Below are 19159 nucleotides of genomic sequence, written 5' to 3' on the forward strand. Positions count from 1 at the left end.
TTCATAACGTAAATATCAATTAATCAAATTTTAATATGTTTAAAATTTAAACTTGAAATTTTAAGATGAATTTTTCAATCACTTAATGATTTGATCGCATTTTAAAATTAAGGGCGAAAAGTATTTATTATCTAAGCAACTTTTTCTTATGGTGGATATGTGGCACGTGGGCCCCAGGTCAAAGTAGGAAGAGAAGTATTTCACCAGTTCTAATCCATAACTAGGAATCTCTTATTATGTGTAAAAAATTATTCATGATTTGATAATTAAAAAGTAGTTATGTGTATCTAAATTGAGAAAAACGGGGTACGTATTATGTGCACACGTATGACTGGCTAGTCACATACAGACATTTCTGGCGAAGTGTTTGAATGCAAATTTCTGTTCTTTCTTCTTCTCTAATAGATAAATTACGTGTTGCAAAATTGATGAATTCACACACACAGAGAGGAAAACTGTGTGTGTTTTTGCCTTTTAGACGTGAAGGAGAAAGTGCCAATTCTATTTTGAGTATTCAGAATTGTTGAAAGATTTGGAGAAATTAGGGCTAGAAGCGGTGGAGAATGGCGACTCAAGGGAGAGAGGGAGGTGGAGGAGTAGCGGTTTTATGTGGTGGGGGAGTCAATGCGGTGGATTCCTCTGCTTCGTCTTCTAATGGAGTTTTGGAAAAGGAGACTGGTGGTAAGCAGGAGTCTCCAATTCTCTTTTTTCTTTTTTTTCATAAGGCAATTCGGCTGGAGCTTGATGCACTTCACCGTTCGGCGTTGGCGTATGCTACTGGACAATTGGAAGATATACAGCCTTTGCTAAAGCGGTACCGTTTTCTTAGATCAGTTTACAAGCACCATTGCCATGCTGAGGATGAGGTAACAAACAACTTTTGAATGCTTCAGTTTCAGTCTTAACATTGTTGTATCAAGTGGCATTGGCTTATCTGTGTATGGAATTGCTAATCAAGCCATTCTATTAAGTTACTAAAATTTCTTTTTTTTTAAAATAAATAAATAAATTCCAACATTATGCTGCTTCTTGTTGCTATTGATTTTTTAGTGAGCTTCCGTGTTTACTTGTTGTCATCCTTCTTATGACTAGTGATTTGTGTACATGTTTCTCTGTGAATGTCTGTTCTGTATTTAATTGGGGAAAACACTCTGAAGTCTGATCCTAATCAATCAATACTTCTCACCTCTAATTTCTTGGCACTTCTTCTGACGGTGTTAGTTTCTTTTTTTTTTCTTCCTTTTTGGAGCAATCTAGTTTTATGCTAAATAAGTTGTTCCTTGTTTGTTGAGGACAAAGAGTCTTCAACAAGCCTTGTGGACTGCTCATACCTGAAAGTAATCCCTTTATCAAACCACAATGGGAATTAGAATATAAATTACATTCTTCTTCTACTGCAGATTAAGGATTGACATCTTGTTGAGATAGAGAGACTCTGTTTAAATGTTGTATGATTTGATGGTCTAATGGTTAAAATGGTGGTCCGCAGTGCTATTGCCAATTGACGTACATGATATGTTTGTATTTCCATTTGGTAGTGTGTTTATTCTCTTTCTTATATTAAATGATAATGGATTTGGGGTTAATGGTGAAGACCTTAAGTTTAAATCTGCAGAGGCCACTGATATTATGCGCACCCTATACAGTTTAATTGCGAAGTATTTCAGTCTGGTCTTTGCGTATTCTTTGTATAATAAGCTTGGATACCTTCTAAAAGAAGTTGCGGAAGTTATAGGAAGTTGGAGGATAGAGAGAATAGAGACTAGAAAGGTGCAACATGGAAGACAATACCTCTTGTGCATTTTTGGATGATTTGGCTAGAAATATATTGAATAACTTATGAAGGAGCAAGAAGAACAACATAAAAATGTCGAAGGAGGCCTTTCACTTGAACGGTGTTTTTGGTGTAACCATTCCATTTTGTATAGATAGTTGGATGATTTTCTGGATACTGAAGGCCATACAGCTTGTAGAAGTTAAACTATCTTGGTGTAACATGCGATGAAATCCTTTTGGATTATAAGAAAAAGTACCGTGGATGATTGACTTTTTTTTTGTTATGCGTGATAAAGTGAGATGTTTCCTAGTTGGGTCTACTTTGCAAATGTCTCCTCGTCATGCCTTTGCTAGAGATGATAGCGTGATTATAACAATTGCAGGTGATCTTTCCAGCTCTTGATATACGTGTGAAGAACGTAGCGCCAACATACTCCTTAGAGCACAAAGGTGAAAATGATCTTTTTGATCACCTTTTTGAGATCTTAAATTCTGAGAAGCAGAATTGCGAAAGATTTCCACGGGAGCTAGCATCTTGTACTGGGGCGTTGCAAACTTCTGTTAGTCAGCACATGTCAAAAGAGGAAGAACAGGTATTCATGTAGGAGACTCTGCTTAAGTTTCATGTTCAAGGATTCCACATATTAATATACCATCTCAATTGTCAGTTTTTATAGTCTCTATTAATCCAAAAATTGTATGTTCTTATGTGAGCGATGTTACATCATCTTTTTTCTTCTCCTTGTATGCGATTTCTTCCATGTCCTATTTTATATGAGCCATGAGATTACTACCATAGAGAAGGGAAAACCAACTTTCAGAGCCTTCAGAGGTGTTGCGGCTGGTGTAGTGCTGGTATTTCGGATACTCGACCTATTTCCGCAGCAGTTAAATAGGATTGGTCACCTGAATATGGAATCAAGTGGATCATCAACACAATTCATTTTTCAAATGAGTTGAAGTTGGGGTAACTCAGTACTCGTGTGCAACTGTACCAATTATACACTCCTCTATTGTTATTACCTTAGAGTCTATAAAAGTAAGTTGAAGTTGAAAAAACATTCATTGAATATTCCATGCGGAACAAATGTAGTGCTCCAACTCTCGAATTTGACCAATAAAGGAGTACCCTAATTTTTGTTATACTTGCATGATATTTGTTGAGATTTCTAGAAGCTCGTGCTATGACCTCTTCATTATGAGCTTATTGATATCTTCAAATATTTTTATCTAAAAAGAATTTAACTAAGACATTCATAGAAAGAAGTTTATTATTTTACAAGTAGCATACCAAAAAGTAAAGAATCTACAACATAATATGATTATCAATGAACAATACCCATTCTTTGGTACAAACTGGAACTTCATTACAAGGATAACAACACACCCAGTGAAATCCCACAAGTGGGTTCTACGGAGGGTAGGGTGTACCCAACCTTACTCTAACCTCGTGGAGCTAGAGAGGCTGTTTCCAAAAGACACTCAACTCAGGTGCAACAAGTTAAAGTAATTATGAATAGTGTTATCAAAAGCGAAAAACGCAAGAAACCATTAAGGTTCAGTGGGGCTTTAAGTGCAAAGCACACATAAAGTATGGGCTTTATTGAGAAAAAGGTGCAAATGGAGAAAACATACACAAGGAAAAATATGTCTTAGAGCCTTGGTGATGACAGTGAAACGCACATAAAGCGAAGCGAAACGTTCAAAACGTTTTGAGCCTCACTTCAGGGTTTAAGCGTGCTTTAACGTGGTAACTAAACACAAAGGACAAGATATGGTAACAACTATCAAAATCAAGTAACTGCATGTATACGACTAATACTACGACACTTCCAAGCTCCCACCTGGCCTAATCCCACCGAAAAACAGGACAAAACTCAACTACTTGCAAGAAGTTTGGTTTTGCCTTGAGTATATTTGTGTCTAGATATAACCTATCGGTGTAACCTGGCCTATCAATGGTTGGGTTATTATATATATATATATATATATATATATATATATATAAATATATAAATATACATATATATCAAGTTTTGTAGTCCTAATGGGTAAATTTGGAAATTCAATTCTTTGGTGATGTGATGTGCGTTGATGCTATCTTTTTCTCTCTTTTTCCGGCATATTCCCATTTTTTCCCTCACTCTTTTTCTTATGACCTTTCCTACTTTGGCCTTTGTAATTTGATAAAGAAATAGATCTTGGGTCTAACTCAATCCCAAAGTTAGCTCATAAGAGTAGATTGCCTAAGATCATTTAAGGAAATAAAATGACCTTATCCGACCGATGTGGGATACTCTACACTCCCCCTAGGGCCTTATCCGACCAATATGGTATACTCAACATTCCCGCTCACACCTTATCCGACCATTGTGGGATACTCAACACTCTTCTCATGCCCATGATTTGACATTTGGAGTGTGGACAATATAAGATGGGGGACGAACCCTTCGGGGTGGCCCAGTGGTTTGAGCTTGGGACTTCCATGTTGGAGGTCTCAAGTTTGAAACCCCTTGCCAGCAAAAGCAAGGGGTTTGCCTTCTGGATCGAGCTCGTCGCACCAGGCTTGCCTAGTGAGGGTTACCTTTCCTAAGCGGTTTGCGAGCTATTGCATAGGAGAGGGGGTTTTACCCTGTGCGCACCCAAAGGGTAGCGGTTGCGGGTTTCCCTTGTCATAAAAAAAAAAAAGATGGGGGAGACGAATATCGAAGACAATGAATTCGGATGAACCTTATTCCTTGAGAAAGAAATGGATTGGGCTAACTCAATCCCAAAAGTTAACTCATCGGTAAGTGATTACCCATAACCATATAAGGAGACCAAATGACCCTTTCCACGGATGTAGGATACTCAACATAATTAGTGTGACCTGGTAGTAACTTTGTATGAATCTCTTCTTATCACTTATTACGTTAATTTGTAGTTAATACTCCCGTCGTTTTCTTTTGTAGCATTAGATGATTCTATAAGATGAAAAAAATAAATTTTGCAAGAACTCATGCCACATGAAATTACGAATGACATTTAAACTTAATAAGCGAAATAAATTTATTTCTATCTATAACTAAGAAATTACATGCTTACAAAGTCATAAAGATGCCAACATTTTTTATTTACGATCTTCATCAAATTGTAATTATTACATATTTTAAATCATGTTATTTTATAAAAATCAAATTACTTGTGTCCTTTTGATATCTTCTAATCGAGTCAAACTCTCTTCCTCATAAATAATATTTTATGTAGAATTTTCCAGTTATATGATTAAGAACTTATGAACAAGACATGTTTAACGTGTCACTAGAGTATATTAATTATAAAGAAAAATAGTAGTATACATCTTTAATTAAAATCGTTACTTTTATATCTTGAGTTTGAAGCCTGTGTATCATTGAACTTATATGTACACACACACACATAAGGGATAATTCAAGTTTTGTAGTTCTCACAGGGATAAATACGGAATTTGAATTCTTTGGTGATGTGAAGTTGCCACAATGGTAGTTGATGTTGTCCTTTTCTTGCATATTCCCATTTTCTCCCTCACTCTTTTTCTTAAGACCATTCTTACTTGGGCCTTTGTGTAATTGGTGTGACCGGATAGTAACTTTGTATGGATCTCTTCTTGTATCTTATTACATTTTATTTTAGTGAATACTCCCATAAAATAATAGTCACTGCTCAAAAAAATTATTCCAAAAGTCCTACACGATGTCAGTATTGATCTCACAAAATCCAATTGCTTTGAGAACCCATACGATTTACATGTTTATTGACTACAAATATTTCTGACAGGTGTTCCCTTTGCTCACTGAGAAATTCTCAATGGATGAGCAGGCATCACTTGTTTGGCAATTCCTTTGTAGCATTCCTGTGAATATGATGAAAAAGTTCCTTCCCTGGCTTTCATCCTCTATATCACCTGATGAGCACAAGGATATGCAGAAGTGCTTGTCTATGATTATTCCAAAAGAGAAGCTTCTCCAACAGGTTTTTTAACTTCTAGATGCTAACCACTTCTCTCTCTCTCTCTGTGTTTGCCTTTTCTATTTTCTCCTCTTAAATCATGTTGCTTGCTGTGCTTCTTTTCTTGAAGGTAATTTTCTCCTGGATGGAAGGTGGAAAGTGTGTCACTGCAGTTGGTGGGCATGATGTTGATGCTGACCCTCCATGCTCTGTGGATTTTAACTCTGTCACTGAAACTTATGCTTCAGGAAACGAGAAGTGTGTGTGTGAATCTTCCAGCCCTGGGAAAAGAAAATTCAGGATAAAGGGTGATACTTTTGATACTGATTCTGGAAATCCAATTGATGAAGTATTGCATTGGCATAATGCTATTAAGAGAGAGTTAGATGAAATAGCAGCAGAGGCTAGAAGAATTGAGTTGGCGGGAGAATTATCTAGTTTGACAGCTTTTTATGCAAGACTTCAGTTTATAGCTCAAGTCTGCATATTTCACAGGTATTGGTCTATAACAATTCTTATTTCACTATTTGATAGATAGAAATTCGTCAAATCTTATGACACTGCAGTTTCATTGAAGATACTATGTATACCATGCTGTCGTTTCTATTTTGATCTCCGTTCAAATAAAAGAGCATAAAGACATAATTGATGAGTCTTCTTGTCCTGTAATGATTGATTTTTATTTCATCAAATTCTATGATGCCTCACTTATTGTTTATGGCTGAAAATTAGAGTTTTTGGGAAAGAAAAGAAATTGCCTGTTGTCTATAAAGCCATACATTTTACTTGTGTATAATGGGTAAAGTTGATTGTTGACCACCCTTTGGATCTTTTCTGTATTGTATGCTAATGAGGGACAAGAACATTGCTGATTTCAACAACTCCGAAAACAGTTTGTATTACAGATCTTTATTCTCTTTATAAAAAAAAAAAGTAAAGGAAAAAGAAACTGCTCAAGTTCGAGTTGGAAAAACCAAAAATTACATATATAAGGTGGTTGCAAGGACTGGTAAAGTAATACCTTTAGGGGTCGTTTGGTATGCTGGACTAACATAGATAGTCCTGGATAAAAATTTGCCTTATCCCTTATTTGGTTGCGAATCCTGAGATAAGTGTTCCAGGATTAGTAATTAGTATCTGGATAAATTTATCAGGATTAGTTATCCCAGGATACGACAATGAAAATTATAAAAATACCCCTAAGGTCTCTCAAACACTTTTTCTACTAAAGAATGTGGAGGGTATTTTTGTAAACTACCAACTTCTTATAAATTTTGCAATGCATGTTATCTTTAATACAATAAACCAAACCGTCAATTAGAAATAATACCAGGATAACTTAGCCAACATAACCTGTTTCAAACCAAATGACCCTTTAGTCTTTAATCTTTTGAAGAAGTTCAGGCAGCTAATCTTGCTTCTGGTCTGACATTTTGGAGCTTTGTCTAACAATTCAAATTATATATCCTGCACTATTGATGAATGAACTTACTGTTAGAAACTGTAATATGAGCAATTTACTAATGCTGATGATTGAATTTTGCATATCCACAACAAACCAGATTTTTCTTCCTGTCTTGAACATAAATTTTACTCTTTTAGATTTACCTTATGGCAGCATTGCAGAGGACAAGGTCATATTTCCTGCAGTAGATGGAGGGCTCTCCTTCTTCCAAGAGCATGCTGAGGAAGAAATTCAATTTAATGAGCTACGTTGCCTGATCGAGAGCATTCAATGCACAGAAGTCAATTCCACCTCAGCTGCTGAATTTTTCTCCAAATTATATTCTCAGGCTGACTTAATTATTGAGACAATTAAACAACACTTTCACAATGAAGAAGTTCAGGTAGGGTTCATCATAAATTTATTTTTTTCTTGCTGAAATTATTTAGTTATTATGTTCTGATTATTTATTTACATGACCATATGTGAATAAATTGGCAGGCATTAATTCCCAAAAATATGAACTTGCTCTGTAGGTTCAATAAGCTCCAGAGTCTGCTTACTCCATAAATTCCATTCGAACTCGCATCTACTTTCTACATAATCTTGTAGCTATTGCTTGCCTTCTCTCCATGTCCGCAAATATGCTTCAGAGCTAAATGATGTCCGTATTGTCCTTCATATAGGTTCTTCCTCTTGCTCGAAAGCATTTTACCCGGGACAGACAGAGGAAACTTTTGTACCAAAGTTTGTGTTTAATGCCATTGAAGTTGATGGAACAAGTCTTACCTTGGCTAGTGGGACCACTGTCTGAAGATGAAGCCAGAAGTTTTTTAAAGAACTTGCAGCTAGCAGGTATTGCTGAATAGTTTTGTTGCTAGAACAGTTGATATGCCAGGAGCTTTGTTTTTTTCCTGAATTATGTAATTGAATTCTGCTCTTGCAGCTTCAGAAGCTGATACTGCTTTGGTGACCCTATTATCTGGCTGGGCATGTAAAGGACGTACAGATGGTGCATGTTTGTCTTCTAGTGTCACTGGTTGCTGCGCTGTTAAAAGATTTGCTGACATTGAAGAATATTATACTGGAGCACCTTGTCCATGTTTTCTCTCTGTCCATTCTGATGATTCTAAGAGGCCATTCAAAAGAAACCTTAATTCTCTTTGCTCGAAAGATGATACATTGGACTTGTCCAAGGGTGTAAATGCTTGTAATATATCTTGCAATGATCAGTCATGTCGTGTCCCAGGATTGGGAGTTAGTGATAATAATCTAGTACTAACTACTATATCCACACCAAAATCTCTTCGTTCGTTGACCTTCAGCTCTGCTGCTCCTTCTCTTGAGTCAAGCCTCTTTATCTGGGAGACAGATTGTACCTCTTCTCAACCCAACCATAAAGTGCATCCCATTGACACCATATTCAAATTTCATAAGGCGATACAAAAAGATTTGGAGTATCTTGATGTTGAATCTGGTAAGCTTAGTGACTGTCCGGAGACTTTTCTTCGGCAGTTCATTGGAAGATTCCGGTTGCTTTGGGGTTTGTACAGAGCCCACAGTAATGCCGAGGATGAGATAGTTTTTCCTGAACTTGAATCTAAAGAAGCACTCCACAATGTGTCTCATTCCTATATGTTGGACCATAAGCAGGAGGAGAAGCTGTTTGAAGACATATCATCTGCCCTTGCTGATCTTTCGGAACTTCACATAGGGTTGAAGGAGGCCTACCAGAAGGAATCCGGGAGGAGTATTCTCGAGTCTACTGGCCTGTATCATAGAGATTGCAAAAGAAAATACAATGAGCTTGCCACAAAGGTTCAAGGAATGTGTAAATCAATCAGAGTTAGCCTGGATCAGCATATATTCAGAGAAGAACATGAGCTGTGGCCACTATTTGGCAAGCATTTCTCTATGGAGGAACAAGACATAATTGTTGGTCGTATAATTGGAAGCACAGGGGCTGAAGTACTTCAGTCAATGCTGCCTTGGGTAACTTCTGCTCTTACTCAGGATGAGCAGAATAAGATGATGGACACCTTAAAGCAGGCTACAAGAAACACCATGTTTAGTGAATGGCTCAACGATTGTTGGAGACGAAATCCAGAAGTTTCTTCGCAGTCTGAAGCCTTGCAAAATAGCTATACAAACAGAGGTCATTGCTATGACATTTGTTGTTTCATTGCATATACTGCTCTTGGATTCGCAGTTCAGTGCTTAATTTATGGCTTGACCGTTTATTGCATCGAATGGAGGTAACTAACATCTGTTCCTTGATAAGACAGGTGTTGATTCACATGAAGGCTTGGATCAGAGTGACCATATGTTCAAACCCGGTTGGAAAGACATTTTCCGTATGAATCAAACAGAACTTGAGTCGGAGATTAGAAAAGTTCACTGGGATTCAACGCTTGATCCAAGGAGGAAATCTTATTTAATTCAAAATCTGATGACCAGGTTTGTGTGGGTGCTTCCTTTTCCTATTATTATGTATTGCATCTTGAACTGTAGATAAATAGATAGTAAACCTCAGCTTGGTCATTTTTCCATGTACTCAGCCGTTGGATAGCCTCTCAGCAGAAATCACAAGCATCAACAGAAGAAATCTCACGTAGTGAAGATGTTGTTGGGTATTCACCATCTTTTCGAGATAAGGAGAAGCAGATTTTTGGATGTGAACACTACAAAAGAAACTGCAAACTTCTTGCAGCTTGCTGTGGAAAATTGTTTGCATGCAGATTCTGCCATGATGAAGTGAGCGACCATTCAATGGACAGGTAAACTTTAGCTAGAAAAGCTTGAGCTTGTAGTTGGGTTCTTTTTTTCTCAAGTTTATTCTTTTTCTAGGAAAGCGACACTAGAGATGATGTGCATGCGTTGCTTAAAAGTTCAACCAATTAGACCCAGCTGCACGACACCATCATGCAATGGATTTTCCATGGCGAAATACTATTGCAGTATATGCAAGTTCTTTGACGACGAGAGGTAGACGAGTCCACTCAGATTTTAATTTTAGAGTTAAGCATAACTGTGTTGCTTAAAGCCTACTTCACAGATTTATCCTTTGAGTGCATCTTCTAAGTATACCTCAATTAGCAGAGGAAGAATTGCATGGTCTGTTTTTTTCATATAATGACTTTGGAAGTATCGTAGTTCTTGGCAATATCACCTGGTTGTAGGCTTATCGCTTACATAGGTCACTAAAGGATCGTTTGGTTGGAGGGACTAGGAAAAACAATTCATGCATAGCTAGTGCAGCTTTAGTTGGCCGTATAAGAAGTCCCAACTAATGCGTAATACCAGCATTAAGTTATGTTAGAATTTATGTATTGTTTTGTGTGTGATAGATATGGAATAAAGAGTATGTGTATTACTGCAGAGGCGAACTCAGGTTTTGAAGACTTTGGGTGCACCAATATAAGCTCTAAGCTAAACTTAAAATTAAAAAAAATAAAATAGGTAATAGCAAGGTTCGAACCCGGGTCTTGTAGGTGACATCACTAGCTTATACCAACTGCACAAGGGCACTTTTATGATAATTATGGGTGTACTGCTAATTATATCCTACTTTTTTCTAGTTTCTTATGATAGATATCATATATATACGTGATTTTTTTCGAGGTGAACGGGTACGCGTACACCCTTACTGAACCATGTGGGTCCGCCTCTGTGTATTAGCTAGCAATATGCGGGTAAAGTACTTGCATATAAAATAACATTCCATGTATTATTATTTAATGCATAGACTTACAATAGTATTCACCATATAACAGTCCCTTCATTTTTATTCTTGGCATAAACAATCTCTGTATTATAATCCCAACAATAACTAATATTTGAACCGATCCACCCATAACAACATGTTCACTATTTGTCTGGAGCCAGGAATGGGATAGACAATGAAATAAAAGAAAACAAATGGGATTGACACATCCTCTATTTCTCTGGAAAACTGATGTATGAGAACAGCCAGTTTTCTTCTACTGAATGATTCTCTTGTGTATCAGGCCGATATNAGACAATGAAATAAAAGAAAACAAATGGGATTGACACATCCTCTATTTCTCTGGAAAACTGATGTATGAGAACAGCCAGTTTTCTTCTACTGAATGATTCTCTTGTGTATCAGGCCGATATATCACTGCCCTTCTTGCAACCTTTGTCGTGTTGGACATGGTCTTGGAATTGATTTTTATCATTGCATGAAATGCAATTGTTGTCTGGGAAAAGGTTTGGTAGATCACAAGTGTTTGGAGAAGGCGTTAGAAACAAATTGTCCCATTTGCTGTGAGTTTTTGTTTACTTCCAGTGCAACAGTTAGACCTCTGCCTTGTGGGCATTACATGCACTCGGCTTGCTTTCAGGTGAAATTTCAAATCATATTGTACAGTATGCATACTTTCTTTGACTTCTAAAGACTTTTGGGAACTAATTCACTTTATTTAAGTTTGCTCAAGTTTAATCATGCTCTCTCTGCCAGGAATATGCTTCCAGTAACTACATTTGCCCGATATGCAGCAAATCCATGGGTAATATGGCGGTAAGAGAATTTTCTAGTGATCTCCTTCTATAATATTCTTTTTAGGTTGCATCTGTGGCGGACCCAGAATTTTCGTTCAGGAGGTTCGAAATGTCTTTCGAAATGGGCCTTTTGAATTTTTTTGGGTTTAAAACCACACTTTTGGCACGCTTTTAAAATAAAAAATGCTTGAAAAACAGAACTGATTTTTTTAAACAAAAATAAATTGAAACTATAAAGGAAAATAAATAAATGTTGTTGCAGGGATTCGAACTTGCAGCTTAATATTTAGGGGTCTTACCATTGAGCCATCTATTTTTATTTGTTATTGAGGGGGTTCAAAATATATGGATCTACAGAAATATAAAAAATTTACCTATATATATCGTGTAATTTTTTGCCGAGGATGTTCGGGTGAACACCCTGAACCCAACGTGGGTCCGCCCCTGGTTGCACTATGCGACTAAAATGTTTATCATTGCTGCCTCCAAGCACGATAGCTGGCAAGTGAGGAGTGCGTGCATGTTAAAGTTGTGAAGTTTTGTGTTCTTTGTTGTTGAGTATCAGGTAGTCTGAGGTTTTGTGATCACTTTTTGAAAGTATCACACAGCAGCTATGAAGAGTGTCCATTTTTTAAAAAAATTCAGTCATTTTCTTTTGATTTGTGAGTTGTGCCTCTCCTCGCTGCATCTTTTTTCTCCTTTCTCGTGTTCTTGATTTTCCTGGGAGGGGGGCAGTCTTTGAGGGTTGGTTGGATGGGTTCTATTCGCTGAGCTGTTGTAATTCATAAAATTGTCCTTCAAGGTGTAATTAGCGTGAAGGACTTCTGAGAGAATTGGATATTTTAACAGTCATTGACATTTTGCCTGCCAGGTTTATTTTGGAATGCTCGATGCTCTGCTGGCTAATGAGGTTCTTCCAGAGGAGTACCGGAATCATTGGCAGGTTTGCCGTCTTAATTAACTTTTCCGTTTTACATTTTCTTTCAAGTTCTTGGACTTGCATTGACATATTTGGTAAGGTTGTCAATTTGTCCATGGGATGGAGAGCATGTATAGTATGATTCTTCAGTCATGTTGGTGGGATGAAAAAACACATAGTATGATTATCTGGTTGTCTTTTCAAGTAATTTCTTTTTTTTTTGCTCCATAAAACTTAAAGAAGCCTAAAAGGAACAGGAGTGATTTTGTTTTGTGAGTTGTTGTTGCCACATGGTGACATTGTCGTTATGACTCTTTTAGCTGACTCGAGTCTCAACATCAACAATGTACTTATTGGGAAAAAGAAGTTGTATTCGGTACTTAATTTTGATGATCTGTTTCTAATTATAGCAAATAGTATATAATATGGTGCTAGGTGATGATACTTATGTGGTGAACCCATATTTTCCTTAAATCATCCATCTAATATGACATTTCGTATACAGGATATTCTTTGCAATGATTGTGAACAGAAATGCCGGACACCCTTCCATTGGTTGTATCACAAGTGTGGGTTCTGCGGATCTTACAACACCAGAGTCATTACACTGCCTACAACAGCTTCTGACTGCCCTACCTGAAATGACCGAGGAGTTAGGATTCTCTACTCCGTTCAATGAAATTTTGAACCTGTAAAATATGTACAGACGGCTAAGCTCCCCCTTAACCCCCCTCTCTCTAGTGTCAGTAGACTCTATACTATGCAAAGGAAAGTGAAAGTAGTTCTTCTAAAATGTACAGACGGCTAAGCTCCCCTCTAGTGTCAATAGACTCTCTACTATGTAGAAGTAGTTCTTCTAAACAAATATGTTTATTGCGCTAATTAAAAGCTTATATGGTGCAGCTAATTTGGCTTTAGTATCAGCTTAATCTCTGAGGTGACAAGTTTTGACAGAAAATTCATAGGGATCTTATGGAGCTTTAGAGTCTAATACATAATGTTAAGCTTACAAAAAAACTTATGTTAACAACTGTATCGTGGCTTTGCTTCTGTGAGCTATAAGTCAAAATATTTTAGTAGCCTATAAGTTTATGGAAACCTTCAATGTTGTTACTGCATATAATGAAAGTGGGGGCAATGCTACTTATGACGTTGAATCCTCCGTTTATCTGAAAGTAAAAAATGTTACGTAACTAGTTTTCTTTCTTCGTCACTACTACTTTGCTAAGATAAAGGCATATTCAATTTCATAATGAAAACCAGTTGAATTTTCTTGAGACGACTAAAAAATGAAAACATATGAAGTCTAAAAGCGTGGCCAAATGCTACATGATTAGCTTGGGTGAACGTGGTAACTATTGATGCACAATCTCTCTCTGATTGACTCATAAAAAAAAAAGATTAAGGCTAAATGGAATCTTCAATAAATTTAGAAAAATCAACAATTAAAACACATGAAAAAGAAACGACAACTTTAGTCGCCGCAAAATCCTCTATCAGTTGATACAATTAAAACACATGAAAAAGAAACGACAACTTTAGTCGCCGCAAAATCCTCTATCAGTTGACGCTAATACATATACTAGTCGCTTTTAAAAGTATGCAGGCTTTTATCGTCGTTAATACCTATAACAATCGTCGCTAAAAGTTAGTATTAGCAGCAAGTATAGTCGCCACAAATAGCTTTAAATCGCCGCTAAGTAGCTTATAGTAGCGACCTCTTTCGTCACTAATAGATCTACCTGTCGCCGCTAAAACAATAACAGCCATAATATTCGTCGCTAAAAGTTAGTATTGCAGCAACTAAACTCGCAACAAATAACTTTAAAATCGCGCCTAAAAGTGTCTTGTTAGTAGCGACGTTTTATTTACTAGTAATAGATTTATGTTCGCCACTAAAGCTTTTATTAGTTGCCACCGCGGATTAATATATTAGTTGCTACTAAAAGTAAATATTACTCAAGGCTTTGTTGTCACGATATTTATAAGGATCGTCGCAACTTTTATCGTCACTAGTGTTCTATTTATTGCCGCTAAAAGCACCAAATTTTAACGCCAGTAAAAGTGCTTATTAGTAGCAACTTTAGCTGCCGTGATGCCTTTATTTGTCGCAATTATTCACCACTAAGGGTCCGTTTGGATGGGCTTAATAAAAGCAGCTTTAAAAAAGTACTTTTAAAAGTGCTGAAACTTATTTTTAAAATAAGCAGTTATGCGTTTGGATAAAAATGCTGAAGTTGTTATGCCAAACGTGAAAAGGCAAAAATGGAAGAAAGAGATGTTAGGGTTATGTGGGTAATTTGGAGATTGTATAAAAATACTAAGGGCAAAAATATAAAAATGTGGTCAACTTAAAACAGCTTATAAGCTTAAAAAAAAAACACCCCTACCTCAGTTTTTAACTTTTGGCTTAAAACAAGTATTTTTAACTTAAAATAAGTTATTTTGAGTATTGCCAAACAGTTAAATAAGTCAAAAATCAGCTTTTAAGTCAGTTTGACCAGCTTTTAAGCTGTACCAAACAGGCTCTAAAAGTTAAGCTTGCTGCAATCTTAACTACCACAAATTTGTTTTGGGTTACACATTAGTATTGTCCCATTATCATTATGTATAACATTTACACAGTTTGAGGATGTTTTGCAATAAAAGTAGCAATCAATGTGTTCATAAAGCTCCACTGCTTGTTACCATTAAATACTATCGCTAATAATAGTAAACATTTTTTCCTATGTATTATTAATTTTCAATAATATTTCATATTCACAAACACACTAATAATATGATCGATTCTTACAGTATTTACAAATTTTCATTTTCTTTCTTATCAAGTGCATCTACAAATCATGCAGATTTTATTCTTATCAAACTATTTTGCATTTAGATAGTCATATATACCATCTTCATTAAATTGATCAAAGAAAACAAAATCTTTCTTAAATCTATCATATTAAATATAATAACTTCATGAAAATCCTCCTCCTATTTATTGTATCTGCATACCTTCAATAGAATTAAGTGAATCAACGTGAATTCATTGGCAATAAAAGGATAAAAATTATTTGTTGCTTAACTATAGTCATCTTTGTTTTCTTACGCATCATTTAGAAAATACTAAACTTTCATGTAGATGTATAACAATTCCACATGCAACAAAATAGGAGGTATTAGGTAATCCTTGAACTATTTATCTCACCATTTATACTTTAGCAGTGAAATAAATTATCTCATATGCATAATGGGATAATTACTGAAAAGGCCGTTCTCAATTTTTTGTTCCATTAAATGTTTTGATTTATATCCAAATCAATGTTTTTCGTTTTGCTGTCTTTTTATTGGTCACACAAACAAATTTGTTAATTGCTACTCCCTCCGTCTGGAATTGTTTGTCATGTTACGCTTGTCGAAAGTCAATTTGATTAATTTTCAAAGGTAAATTGAATCACATCAATTCGATATTTTGATAAAAAAAAAATTAGATATTCTAAAACTATATGAAAAGTACTATAAATTATAATTTTTTGCATATTAATATGATGAAAAGATACATGTTAAAATATTAGTCAAAATTTTTATAATCTGACTCAAAATAGAAATCATGACAAACAATACCGGACAGAAAAAGTAGTTTGAAACTATTTACAATAAAAAGAAATAGTTGCTCAAATGGCTAACACCTTCCTGGAGCTTCCATTGCTCGGTGACTCGAACCGATAATGTTAGGATTGAAACTAGAGATATTAGCCATATAAGCAATTCTTTCTTGTGGTCCATTCCATTTTAATTATTGTTTTAGCTCATAAAATTTGTTCCAAAATAATTTTCATTTTAGAAATTCAAAATTAAAGTTGACAATTGTTTTCAACTATACCCTCAACATTAAAAAGAAAGTATGCACAATATTTGACAAAAAAATCAATCTACCAAGCAATAACCTAACGAAATCAACATTATATTTTTGATTACTTAAACAAGCTTTGAGAAAAAGTTAATACATCATATTTATTATTTTCTTAACAAGCATAAAAAAGCTAAAGCGACAACTAAAATAGAACGGGAAAGTGTAATAGACTTCAATAATGAAGCAGGTTTTCCTCATTTGACAGAAAGAACGATCACAAATAATTAACTTACTAAAAATAGCAAGATATGCCATTTAAATTACATTCAAAACCCACTTTCAACTTTACCAACAAGAGTTCATACTATTAGTTGCAAAGAAACAAACAAGAGTTGAAAACCAACCAAGAGTTGTTAATTTCAAACATACATGTACATTTAACACAAGCAAATAAATGGAAGGCCACCAAAAACATTCACTACCAATGAGGATGATGAACACACACTCTACGAATATGTTCTTGTCATTCGAGATGGTTCAGGTTCAACGAAGGACCATCCGGAGCAGTTCCTTTAGACAAGTTCATCTCTTCATCAGTTGCTCTCATTGTACTAGAGAAGGCCACCACATTCTTCATATTTCCAATTATATACTCGTACTGGTAAAATAAGATTATTATTAGTCTACATATCTTGTGAAATACTAAAACAAGGCTTAACAAATGATGTGGAGTAGGCTTACTGCATCAACTTGTCCACTCCGGTAGCTCAAATCAATAGCTTGTTTATGGTTTAGCTCCGTCAAATCCTCAACCTAGAGTTGACATTGTAGATTGTCTGGATCAGTGCTCACTAAAGCAGCTTACTGCTCAACAAATGGACTAATGAAGAAGCAATACCTTTTTTTGCGAGTCAAAATACAGAGTTTTGTAGTTGCTATCTGTCTCTGGAACTTTACTTGCAAACGGCCTTTTGCTTCTCTGTTCAGTAATCAAATAGACACATCAGAGTAAAGCAAGTGATTAAAACAACTTCATAAGAGACAAGTACAAATAACAATTGAGTAGCGTTGGATACTGTCCTAAGAAATTATTACGATAATACGAAACATCTCCCCAGAACTAAGTCTAATAGATAATCTAAAAAAATCCAATAATCTTTAGATTTAGGTTAGAGTTTCGGGTTGGCCCAATTTATGCCCAGTCCTAATTAGTAACAAGATAAGTTATTCATGTTGGAGAGTGAAATAATAGTATCGCGATTAGTTATCTCAAAAATAAAACAATGAAAATGACAAAAATATCTCTAACGTCTCTTAAACCCTTTTTCTACTTAATATAAGATGGGCGGCAATTTTGTAAACACACTCGATGAAATTTGATTTCCAAAGGCCTGAGCAAGTTTTGGGATTTTTGGACTTCTGATAAAAAAAAATCATTTTTTTTCATATAAAATGTATGTCGAAACACAATTTTTAAACTTTCTATCGTCAAACGAAAGCAAGAGGGAGAGAGTATTATTTAAACAAGCAAAAACAATACTGAAGTGTATGTATGTAAAACAAAGCATAAAAAATCAAACAAAAGGAAAATAAGATCGTATACAGAACCTTCGTATCGGCTGTTTTATTGGATGCTTTGATCTTCTTCGTCATTGTTGGCTCATCAGCAATTTTTGGAACTAATGTTGTCTTCCTTGTAATTACTTCCGATCCGGCAACTTTAGGGTTCTTATTTATTGCTTCAATGGCAACTATCGGATTCATCACATTTTTTGCTTTGGCTATCCTCTTGCTTGCGCGGATCGGGTCGATTGAAGCTTTTGGGTTTCTCCTCATTCCTGATCTCAACATGAAGCAAAAATCACAGTAGAAACCTTTGATTTTCTTCTTTCTCCTCACAAAAANAAAAAAAAAAAAAACTGTAACAGTATCACTTTTTTTCCTTCTCAGAGACGACAAAAAATTGAAAGCAGAGTGAGCGTTTCACGAGACTGACTGATAAAGCTGTTATGAAATTGGCCTTAATTCGTGCAGAGCAGGGGTTTAATCTCTGTCGTTCAATTCGATCCTTCATGCAACGTGTAAGGTGGAGATTTCTTTGTTTCATCGCGTAATTGGAATTGTCTTATTTGGCGCCAAGACGAATGACTTTTCCTTTCTTAACATTTTTCTTTTTTTTTTAAAAAAATTTTGCTCTTTGAATTTAAAAAATTATACAGTATATTATAAATTAGATTGAATTGAACTTTTTTAAGTTTGATTTTGATTAGTTTGTTTATATATTTCAAATTTTAATAATTGATAATCTTAACTAATTTAATAATTTGTTTCTTAGAATTTTCTAGAGTATTGAATTTCACTCGGTTGTAGTCTCTGTTGTATAATTTCAATTATTCTATAAGATTATTGGATACTAATTTGGACGTTTGAAAATTGAAATTATTAGTATTATATAAGTATGATTGAATATAAGATATATAATTTTGAAATTTTAAAAAATTTGTGCTACTAAAATAGATATTCAATTTAAATTCATAATTTAAAAAAAAAAAAAGAAATAGAACTCCCATAATCCAAAAATCTAATGTTAATGAGACCAGCTTCCTTTGGAGTTTGAGGGAAGACAAAGTTGAATCTATGTTGTGAAAGATTCAATTGATTGTCCCTAAAATTGCACTATACAATTAAAGTAAAA

The 19159-nt window shown here is 35.3% G+C and overlaps 2 protein-coding genes across 2 annotated transcripts; one reads left to right on the forward strand and one right to left on the reverse strand.

Annotated features, from left to right (window-relative positions):
- Positions 1-563: 563 nt before the first annotated feature.
- On the forward strand, positions 564-13549 carry LOC107015044 (zinc finger protein BRUTUS-like). The gene is made up of 14 exons (XM_015215204.2): positions 564-866; positions 2160-2369; positions 5572-5766; positions 5873-6237; positions 7361-7589; positions 7873-8041; positions 8133-9341; positions 9472-9643; positions 9745-9963; positions 10034-10171; positions 11316-11550; positions 11667-11726; positions 12579-12650; positions 13132-13549. Exons 1-14 carry the CDS (start codon positions 564-566, stop codon positions 13264-13266), a joined length of 3711 nt encoding a protein of 1236 aa, XP_015070690.1. The 3' UTR covers positions 13267-13549.
- A 3146-nt stretch (positions 13550-16695) lies between these two features.
- Positions 16696-18428, reverse strand: LOC107013753. Its single transcript, XM_015213632.2, has 4 exons — positions 18073-18428; positions 17363-17443; positions 17206-17277; positions 16696-17122 (listed from the first exon to the last, which is right to left on the reverse strand). The coding sequence occupies exons 1-4, from the start codon at positions 18313-18315 to the stop codon at positions 16988-16990; spliced, it is 531 nt and encodes a 176-aa protein (XP_015069118.1). The 5' UTR covers positions 18316-18428; the 3' UTR covers positions 16696-16987.
- Between the last annotated feature and the right edge of the window lie 731 nt (positions 18429-19159).

Source organism: Solanum pennellii, chromosome 3 (genome assembly GCF_001406875.1).
Source record: "Solanum pennellii chromosome 3, SPENNV200".
NCBI lineage: Eukaryota > Viridiplantae > Streptophyta > Magnoliopsida > Solanales > Solanaceae > Solanum > Solanum pennellii.